Here is an 11,419-nt window from a genome sequence, read left to right on the forward strand (position 1 = left end):
GTGCACGCCACCATACCTGGCTAATTTTTGTATTTTTACTAGAGATAGGGTTTCACCATATTGGTCAGGCTGATCTCAAACTCCTGACCTCAGGCGATCCACCCGCCTCGGCCTCCTAAATTGCTGGGATTACAGGTGTGAGCCACCATACCCGGCCATATTAAGTTTCTTAAGAGAATTAGAAAACTGTGTTTCCTCAACTCCAAGATGTTATCAGTTGTAAAATGTACCCTTATGTTTTATACCACTAAGAAAGAAAAATAAGCCTCCAATTAAGCAACATGCCATCAATTGTAAGATATATACCAATGTGGGGGAAAAAAAAAGTAGCGTTTAGCTGGGATACCTCCCTGCTCCCTGAAAAACAAGTCAGGGTTTTATTAGTAAAGGAAAATGGGAGAATGAATATTTGGTGGCAGTCGTCATCACCATTTCATTTCCATATCATTATTAACTTCTTAAAATATCCATCTTAAGTACATTATGGCAAAACTTTTTAAAATGGTGGCATTGGAATCTCAAGAAGGTCTCTTCTCATCTTACTCCTTACACAGTTGAAATTAATTGTTGCTGCCTCCTTTCTGTATCTTTTTCTTTGGCTATCATTTCTTATCCTTTTAATCAATAAATTCAACAATTTGACACAATCAGATAATTCTTTCCTAACGTCTGACTTAAGAGTTAAGCATTGTACTCAAAAAGCTGCAGGGTAGTCTTTCAATTAAAATTTATCTTTTCAATTCCATGGGGACCAAGGTATTTGTTGATAGCTTCAGGTCTAATAACTTGAACAAAATGTTCTGGCATCTTGAAAAACAAACTTCATGGAATTTAATCCAGCTTCTCTTCCAAAGGTGTAATGGCCCCCCTTCCTTAGGTCAATTTTGACACTTAATCTATCAAGTTTTCAGAAATGCAACGAGTTCTTGCTTCTTCTGTTGTGTATGTGTTAGTGATAGGAAATTTTTTGGTATCTTCTTAGATAATAAATATCATTGGAATATTTTTCAAACTGTGACTAAAATGTCTTTGGCATTCTCCATTGTACTTCTTATATATGTTTATGCCCTCCCTGTCTTCTGTATCTGTAAGGAATGGACCTGACATTAAGACTTCTCCATAGAGCACATGAGTAAGGATTTACTAACGAACTACATTAAACCCTTGATAGCCCTGAGCAAGCATCAAAAGAATCACTCCCCTCTGTCTTTAATAAGTCATGGTAAAAACTATGGGTAGGTAAGTTTATGACTGTATTTTAATGTTTATGAATATGAGTAAGATGGTCACACTTTGAACAGGCTCACAAAATAATCTTCAACTTGTTAGTGGTTTCATTTTTTTGAAAACAGAAATTCTAAAAATTACTTATGGAATGTCTGGTGTTTGGGGGATGATGTCAGAAATGAATCTGTTCTGTTGGCCTCAACCCCACATCAGACTCATCAGAGTCTGCATCTCTTTTCCTTTCTCTGCACATCTACTTTTGTTTCTTCCTAAGTGCCCAGTAATGTAAGGAAGCAAGTTCTAGTTCCCCTGTAGAGCTATAAAGCTATAAAGGAGACTTAACATTCACATTACTTTGCAGAAAGGTACTTATGAAAATTCAGAGACTTGGCGGCTTTGGAAGATGGTTATATAACATTAAAGTATGTTCTCTTCTCTAATGATTTGATCATTTTAACAGTATGGATTAACCCACAGGATTTCCAGTAGACATTTTCAATTGAATAGGAACGGCAATAAAACAAATTACTAAAGTGACTATAATCCATATATATGTCTATTATTTATATGTAATATATATATACACTTACAGATGCTGTATTATTTTGCTTGTAGGTATCATAACATGATTTTAGTTCTGCCTCCTTAACTATTCTTATTTTTATTTTTTTAGAACACTGATACTTGCATTTCATGGGGAACAAAAGATGAAGAAGGAAAAGGAATATATTCACTAAGGAATTCTATCTGCTTACTGCTACAGACCTACGTGTTAAGGAATTCTTCTCCTCCTTGCATAGAAGTTAATCAGCTCTGTGGTCAGACTGCATTTATCTTGTCATTGCCAGAAGAAATCTTGGACAGAATGTAACAGTACGTCTCTCTCTGATTGCGATGGAAGGTGATACACTGATACTCATTTATTAAAGTTACATCGCACTCACCACAGAAAACCATTCTTTAAAGTGAATAGAAACCAAGCCCTTGTGAACACTTCTATTGAACATGACTCATGGAGAAGAGCTTGGCTCTGATGTGCACCAGGATTCTATTGTTTTAACTTACCTAGAAGGATTACTAATGCATCAGGCAGCAGGGGGATCAGATACTGCCATTGACAAAAAGTCTGCTGGGCATAATGAAGAGGATCAGAACTTTAACATTTCTGGCAGTGCATTTCCCACCTGTCAAAGTAATGGTCCAGTTCTCAATACACATACATATCAGGGATCTGGCATGCTGCACCTCAAAAAAGCCAGACTGTTGCAGTCTTCTGAGGACTGGAATGCAGCAAAGCGGAAGAGACTGTCTGATTCTATCGTAAATTTAAACGTAAAGAAGGAAGCTTTGCTAGCTGGCATGGTTGACAGTGTGCCTAAAGGCAAACAGGATAGCACATTACTGGCCTCTTTGCTTCAGTCATTCAGCTCTAGGCTGCAGACTGTTGCTCTGTCACAACAAATTAGGCAGAGCCTCAAGGAGCAAGGATATGCCCTCAGTCATGATTCTTTAAAAGTGGAGAAGGATTTAAGGTGCTATGGTGTTGCATCAAGTCACTTAAAAACTTTGTTGAAGAAAAGTAAAGTTAAAGATCAAAAGCCTGATACGAATCTTCCTGATGTGACTAAAAACCTCATCAGAGATAGGTTTGCAGAGTCTCCTCATCATGTTGGACAAAGTGGAACAAAGGTCATGAGTGAACCGTTGTCATGTGCTGCAAGATTACAGGCTGTTGCAAGCATGGTGGAAAAAAGGGCTAGTCCTGCCACCTCACCTAAACCTAGTGTTGCTTGTAGTCAGTTAGCATTACTTCTGTCAAGTGAAGCCCATTTGCAGCAGTATTCTCGAGAACACGCTTTAAAAACGCAAAATGCAAATCAAGCAGCAAGTGAAAGACTTGCCGCTATGGCCAGATTGCAAGAAAATGGCCAGAAGGATGTTGGCAGTTTCCAGCTCCCAAAAGGAATGTCAAGCCATCTTAATGGTCAGGCAAGAACATCATCAAGCAAACTGATGGCTAGCAAAAGTAGTGCTACAGCATTTCAAAATCCAGTGGGTATCATTCCTTCTTCCCCTAAAAATGCAGGTTATAAGAACTCACTGGAAAGAAACAATATAAAACAAGCTGCTAACAATAGTTTGCTTTTACATCTTCTTAAAAGCCAGACTATACCTAAGCCAATGAATGAGCACAGTCACAGTGAGAGAGGAAGCATTTTTGAGGAAAGTAGTACACCTACAACTATTGATGAATATTCAGATAACAATCCTAGTTTTACAGATGACAGCAGTGGTGATGAAAGTTCTTATTCCAACTGTGTTCCCATAGACTTGTCTTGCAAACACCGAACTGAAAAATTAGAATCTGACCAACCTGTTTCCCTGGATAACTTTACTCAGTCCTTGCTAAACACTTGGGATCCAAAAGTCCCAGATGTAGATATCAAAGAAGATCAAGATACCTCAAAGAATTCTAAGCTAAACTCACACCAGAAAGTAACACTTCTTCAATTGCTACTTGGCCATAAGAATGAAGAAAATGTAGAAAAAAACACCAGCCCTCAGGGAGTACACAATGATGTGACCAAGTTCAATACACAAAATTATGCAAGGACTTCTGTGATAGAAAGCCCCAGTACAAATCGGACTACTCCAGTGAGCACTCCACCTTTACTTACATCGAGCAAAGCAGGGTCTCCCATCAATCTCTCTCAACACTCTGTGGTCATCAAATGGAATTCCCCACCATATGCCTGCAGTACTCAGTCTGAAAAGCTAACAAATACTGCATCTAACCACTCAATGGACCTTACAAAAAGCAAAGACCCACCAGGAGAGAAACCAGCCCAAAATGAAGGTGCACAAAACGCTGCAACTTTTAGTGCCAGTAAGCTGTTACAAAATTTAGCACAATGTGGAATGCAGTCTTCCATGTCAGTGGAAGAGCAGAGACCCAGCAAACAGCTGTTAACTGGAAACACAGATAAACCGATAGGTATGATTGATAGATTAAATAGCCCTTTGCTCTCAAATAAAACGAATGCAGTTGAAGAAAATAAAGCATTTAGTAGTCAACCAACAGGTCCTGAACCAGGGCTTTCTGGTTCTGAAATAGAAAATCTGCTTGAAAGACGTACTGTCCTCCAGTTGCTCCTGGGGAACCCCAACAAAGGGAAGAGTGAAAAGAAAGAGAAAACTCCCTTAAGAGATGAAAGTACTCAGGAACACTCAGAGAGAGCTTTAAGTGAACAAATATTGATGGTGAAAATAAAATCTGAGCCTTGTGATGACTTACAAATTCCTAACACAAATGTGCACTTGAGCCATGATGCTAAGAGTGCCCCATTCTTGGGTATGGCTTCTGCTGTGCAAAGAAGCGCACCTGCCTTACCAGTGTCCGAAGACTTTAAATCGGAGCCTGTTTCACCTCAGGATTTTTCTTTCTCCAAGAATGGTCTGTTAAGTCGATTGCTAAGACAAAATCAAGATAATTACCTGACAGATGATTCAGACAAGAGTCACAGAAATAATGAAATGGCACTTCTAGAATCAAAGAATCTTTGCATGGTCCCTAAGAAAAGGAAGCTTTATACTGAGCCATTAGAAAATCCATTTAAAAAGATGAAAAACAACATTGTTGATGCTGCAAACCATCACAGTGCCCCAGAAGTACTGTATGGGTCCTTGCTTAACCAGGAAGAGCTGAAATTTAGCAGAAATGATCTTGAATTTAAATATCCTGCTGGTCATGGCTCAGCCAGCGAAAGTGAACACAGGAGTTGGGCCAGAGAGAGCAAAAGCTTTAATGTTCTGAAACAGCTGCTTCTCTCAGAAAACTGTGTGCGAGATTTGTCCCCGCACAGAAGTAACTCTGTGGCTGACAGTAAAAAGAAAGGACACAAAAATAATGTGACCAACAGCAAACCTGAATTTAGCATTTCTTCTTTAAATGGACTGATGTACAGTTCCACTCAGCCCAGCATTTGCATGGATAACAGGACATTTTCATACCCAGGCGTAGTAAAAACTCCTGTGAGTCCTACTTTCCCTGAGCACTTAGGCTGTGCAGGGTCTAGACCAGAATCTGGGCTTTTGAATGGGTGTTCCATGCCCAGTGAGAAAGGACCCATTAAGTGGGTTATCACTGATGCGGAGAAGAATGAGTATGAAAAAGACTCTCCAAGATTGACCAAAACCAACCCAATACTATATTATATGCTTCAGAAAGGAGGCAATTCTGTTACCAGTCGAGAAACACAAGACAAGGACATTTGGAGGGAGCCTTCATCTGCTGAAAGTGTCTCACAGGTCACAGTCAAAGAAGAGTTACTTCCTACTGCAGAATCGAAAGCTTCTTTCTTTAATTTAAGAAGCCCTTACAATAGCCATATGGGAAATAATGCTTCTCGCCCACACAGCGCAAATGGAGAAGTGTATGGACTTCTGGGAAACGTGCTAACGATAAAGAAAGAATCAGAATAAAATGTACCTGCCATCCAGTTTTGGATCTTTTTAAAACTAATGAGTATGAACTTGAGATCTGTATAAATAAGAGCATGATTTGAAAAAAGCATGGTATAATTGAAACTTTTTTCATTTTGAAAAGTATTGGTTACTGGTGATGTTGAAATATGCATACTAATTTTTGTTTAACATTAGATGTCATGAGGAAACTACTGAACTAGCAATTGGTTGTTTAACACTTCTGTATGCATCAGATAACAACTATGAGTAGCCTATGAATGAAATTCTTTTATAAACATAAATAATAGGCATAAATTAAAATGTAAAACTCCATTCATAGTGGATTAATGCATTTTGCTGCCTTTATTAGGGTACTTCATTTTCTTTTTCAGAAGTCAGCCTACATAACACATTTTTTAAAGTCCAAACTGTTAAACAACTCTTTAAAGGATAATTATCCAATAAAAAAAAAAAACCTAGTGCTGATTCACAGCTTATTATCCAATTTAAAAATAAATTAGAAAAATATATGCTTACATTTTTCACTTTTGCTAAAAAGAAAAAAAAAAGGTGTTTATTTTTAACTCTTGGAAGAGGTTTTGTGGTTCCCAATGTGTCTGTCCCACCCTGATCCTTTTCAATATATATTTCTTTAAACCTTGTGCTACTTAGTAAATTGATTACAATTGAGGGAAGTTTGATAGATCCTTTAAAAAAAAGGCAGATTTCCATTTTTTGTATTTTAACTATTTTACTAAATTAATACTCCTCCTTTTACAGAATTAGAAAAGTTAACATTTATCTTTAGGTGGTTTCCTGAAAAGTTGAATATTTAAGAAATTGTTTTTAACAGAAGCAAAATGGCTTTTCTTTGGACAGTTTTCACCATCTCTTGTAAAAGTTAATTCTCACCATTCCTGTGGTACCTGCGAGTCTTATGACCAGGATTCCTTAAAGCTGAACTCAGACCACTTGCATTAGAACCATCTGGAGCACTTGTTTTAAAATGCAGATTCATAGGCAGCATCTCAGATCTACAGAACAAGCATCTCTGCTAAGTGGACCTGGAGTCTTCCATCTGCATCTTAACATGCTCTCTAGGTGTTTCTTGTGTTTGAGAACCATGGCTTATGACTTTCCTCAGAACATGAGACTGTAAAACAAAAACAAAAAACTATGTGATGCCTCTATTTTCCCCAATACAGTCACACATAAGCTCAAAATTTGCAATATTGTAGTTCATATATTACCGTTATGTCTTTGGAAATCGGGTTCAGAACACTTTTTATGACAAAAAAATTGGGTGGAGGGGATAACTTTCATATCTGGCTCAACATCTCAGGAAAACCTGTGATTATTTGTGTTCTAATGAGTAACATCTACTTAGGTAGCCTTAGGGATGGAAAAACAGGGCCACTTACCAAACTCAGGTGATTCCAGGATGGTTTGGAAACTTTTCCTGAATACATCCTTAACCTTTATTAAAACCATTGTCCTAAGAACAATGCCAACAAAGGTTACAACATTTAGTTTAAACCCAACAAAGGCACTAAACTCAGATTGACTAAATAAATAGTACAAAGGGCACATATACATGACAGAATTGTACACAATCACTCCATTGGATCTTTTACTTTAAAATAGTGATGAAAAGTAAATGTTGATACTGTCTTAGGAGAAATTAATATATTATTGAAGCCACATGGGGTTTCAATTGTGAAACTGGTCTGTTTTTATGTTCAGTTTGTACAATCCACAATTCATTCATCAGATATTTTGTTTTTAATTGTGAACCACGTTAGCAAATAACCTATCAAAAATTATTCTGTATTCACTACTAGTTAGAAGGATATTGATTTAAAATTGTTCTACTTGAAATGGTTTCTAAGATTTTTATATTAAAAGTAGGTGTGATTTCCTAATATGATCTAAAACCCTAAATGGTTATTTTTCCTCAGAATGATTTGTAAATAGCTGCTGGAAATATTGTACAGTAATAGGAGTGGGTATTATGCAACATCATGGAGAAGTGAAGACATAGGCTTATTCTGACAAAATTCCACTGGCCAGTTGAATAGATTCTACTCCATGTCCATACTATGACAATCTTATTGTCAACACTGTATAAATAAGCTTTTAAACAAGTCATTTTTCTTGATCGTTGTGGAAGGTTTGGAGCCTTAGAGGTATGTCAGAAAAAATATGTTGGTATTCTCCCTTGGGTAGGGGGAAATGACCTTTTTACAAGAGAGTGAAATTTAGGTCAGGGAAAAGACCAAGGGCCAGCATTGCTACTTTGTGTGTGTGTGTGTGTGTGTGTGTGGGTTTTGTTTTGTTTTTTGGTTGGTTGGTTGTTTTCGTTGTTGTTAACAAAGGAATGAGAATATGAAATACTTAAATAAACATGACCACAAAGAATGCTGTTCTGATTTACTAGAGAATGTTCCCAATTTGAATTTAGGGTGATTTTAAAGAACAATGAGAAAGGGCATACATCCACAGATTCACTTTGTTTATGCATATGTAGATACAAGGATGCACATATACACATTTTCAAGGACTATTTTAGATATCTAGACAATTTCTTCTAATAAAGTCATTTGTGAAAGGGTACTACAGCTCTCATTGACATCAGTAAGGTAGCATTCATTACCTGTTTATTCTCTGCTGCATCTTACAGAAGAGTAAACTGGTGAGAATATATATTTTATATATATATATATATATATAGTATGTATATATATATATATTGACTTGTTACATGAAGATGTTAAAATCGGTTTTTAAAGGTGATGTAAATAGTGATTTCCTTAATGAAAAATACATATTTTGTATTGTTCTAATGCAACAGAAAAGCCTTTTAATCTCTTTGGTTCCTGTATATTCCATGTATAAGTGTAAATATAATCAGACAGGTTTAAAAGTTGTGCATGTATGTATACAGTTGCAAGTCTGGACAAATGTATAGAATAAACCTTTTATTTAAGTTGTGATTACCTGCTGCATGAAAAGTGCATGGGGGACCCTGTGCATCTGTGCATTTGGCAAAATGTCTTAACAAATCAGATCAGATGTTCATCCCAACATGACAGTATTCCATTTCTGGACATGACGTCTGTGGTTTAAGCTTTGTGAAAGAATGTGCTTTGAATCCAAGGGTCTTAAAGAATTTTTTTAATTGTCAACCACTTTTAAACATAAAGAATTCACACAACTACTTTCATGAATTTTTTAATCCCATTGCAAACATTATTCCAAGAGTATCCCAGTATTAGCAATACTGGAATACAGGCACATTACCATTCATAGTAAGAATTCTGGTGTTTACACAACCAAGTTTGATGCGATCTGCTCGGTAATATAACTTGCCATTTTTATTAGAAATTTAATTTCTTCATATGTCATGAAACTGTACATACTGCAGTGTGAATTTTTTTTGTTTTGTTTTTTAATCTTTTAGTGTTTACTTCCTGCAGTGAATTTGAATAAATGAGAAAAAATGCATTGTCTCTGGTTTGAAATGACTGTTATTTTGTGGGCTTTCTCTGGTTTTTAGGTTTTCCGTAAACATAAAACACATTGCTATGAATATAACTGATCTTCAAGGATGTTTTGCCCTTCTCAGAAAAATAAAGGGGACAAAAAAGAAGGTGACTAGCAACTTAGTGCACTAGAAACAGGGTAATTAAGGCATAACTCAAAGTGACAATCAGCCTATAGCCTCTCTCCCATGATTCAGTGTGTAACTAGTTGATCACTGTAAATTTTTAAACTAGAAAATAGTTTGTGCAGTATTCAAAATTAATGTTGACTATATGTATATACGTACACACTTCATTTTAGGATAAGACTTTAGGAGAAGGCTTTAATCCAGTTTTCAATGGGTGTGGTTTATTTTAAATAAAAGAAAAAGGAGTTTAATAATTTTCCACAAATGAATGTGTATGTATGTAGACATGTATACATGTTTAAATATATGCTGTATGTGTATAGGTAATGAGTAATTGATAAGCAACATACATACGTAATAAGTATTAGAGACCAGTGGATTCCAAGAAAAAAAAAAGAAACTTTGTACCCTGGTAAACTTACAGCTTAGGAACTTTTATTTTTACAAATAATGATAATTTATGAGAAAGACATTTTCCCAAAGAGGAATTCTGTTTCCTGGGACCCAGATAGGTCTATTATAATCCATGCAGCTTCTCTCTTAACAGGTTTATAAATGTCTAAAAATGTTCAAGTAATAAAAATACTTCCTGCTGTTCTACATTATTAAAATGTTGAAAAATTGCTTCTTGCTATTTGTATGATAACAGAATGAGAGATGTGCAACCATGTCTTCTCTTATTTATATGGCGAAAAACCCTGACAAGTGCATCAAATAGTGAATTGCCCAGGAGGGATTTTTATGAAGAGAAGCACCAGTTAGCTATTCTTCATTATAAAATAGTGCCTGTGACTTTAATATGGAGGGTCTTTAAAAATCAATTCGGATTAAAGTCGTACTACGTAAGGTTCTATTTTAAGCTTGTTAGTGTGGAAAATCATCAACAAAAGTAATTTTGAAGTTTATTTTCCTACCACTGGTATCACTCAACTATGACCTGTTTGGCCATAGGAAATAGATTTTAAATGTTCATTATTAAGCATACCGGTAATTTTTTTGTTTATTCCATAAAACTTGTATCTAATACTATCTCACCTTATAAAGGTTGGTAGAGGAAGCTATTGGCATCATTTAGCATCATTTAATACTCCAGTTCTCTATAAGTGGCTGGTACAACAATATCTACAACATTTTTCAGATTCCATCTTCATAAATAAGGTAAAGACTCTCACTCTAAAAACCAAAATTTATGTACTTGAGTTGGAGGCCGAATAATAGGAAAGAGAGTCCCATAAACTCCAGTCCTGGGGAGGTGCTGTTGCACTTTTGATGCCCTTATGAGTGGCTAAAAGTATGTATATAAACCTTTTAATCAGTAAACCAAATTTTGAAATAGTATACCTTTGCAGTCAGAAGAGAATTTTTGAGACATTCAAAAGTCTTCTTACAGCCTTTATGTTGACACAAAGTCCTAGACAACCTGCTTTCCCTCTGTTGCCTTTACCAAACTTCATTGGTATGTGTTCCAACCCTTAAGAAAAGCTGCAGTCCTTTTGGAATATTCCTTTTCCTCACTTTAGCTGAGAAACGTTCACCTCTGAGATCACATCTGGGAAAGAAAACGACCTAACATTTTATAGTTGTCATAGCCCGCATTTTTGGAAAGCTATGTGAATGATGCCACACAATAGAGCCGCAGTGCAGGTACGGTGCATTGTCTGAGATTGTATTTTCCCTTAGCTAATTGATAAAATAATTCAAGGATAGAACCATGGGGTAATTTTCTTATCATTGGAAAACTACGATCTTCTCTAAAGGCCGAAGGGTTGCCTCTGGCGAACATTAATAGCTAATCTTTCCACAAGCCAGCTTCAAGTCCTTAAAAGACTTTTAGCACCAGATTGGATGTGCCAGCTAGCCTTGTTACATTTTACATCGTACCTGGCCATTTTGCTTCTCTGCCCATGTCTTCTGAGTTTTGTGATGTTCTTGTTTGATTCACAGTGGCATCTTTGAGTATACAGAAATGCTTAGGTAAAACTTGAGAGAATACTGGGAGAGATCCTGTTTCTCTCCCCTTCATAATTTTGTAGTCACTTTCAAAAACCAAAGTTGTAA

The 11,419-nt window shown here is 36.2% G+C and overlaps 1 protein-coding gene across 3 annotated transcripts in view; it reads left to right on the top strand.

Moving 5' to 3' along the window:
• NRIP1 (nuclear receptor interacting protein 1) overlaps nucleotides 1–9,341 on the top strand; it is a 104,091-nt gene extending 94,750 nt beyond the window's left edge. For all 3 annotated transcript variants that reach the window (XM_032174079.2, XM_032174080.2, XM_032174082.2), the window contains one exon: nucleotides 1,901–9,341. In XM_032174079.2, the coding sequence (XP_032029970.1) occupies nucleotides 2,233–5,709 (3,477 nt within the window). In that variant the 5' untranslated portion in view covers nucleotides 1,901–2,232 and the 3' untranslated portion in view covers nucleotides 5,710–9,341. The remainder of the gene's footprint in view (nucleotides 1–1,900) is intronic.
• The last annotated feature ends 2,078 nt before the right edge of the window (nucleotides 9,342–11,419 follow it).

Source organism: Hylobates moloch, unplaced genomic scaffold, assembly GCF_009828535.3.
Source record: "Hylobates moloch isolate HMO894 unplaced genomic scaffold, HMol_V3 SCAFFOLD_14, whole genome shotgun sequence".
Lineage (NCBI taxonomy): Eukaryota > Metazoa > Chordata > Mammalia > Primates > Hylobatidae > Hylobates > Hylobates moloch.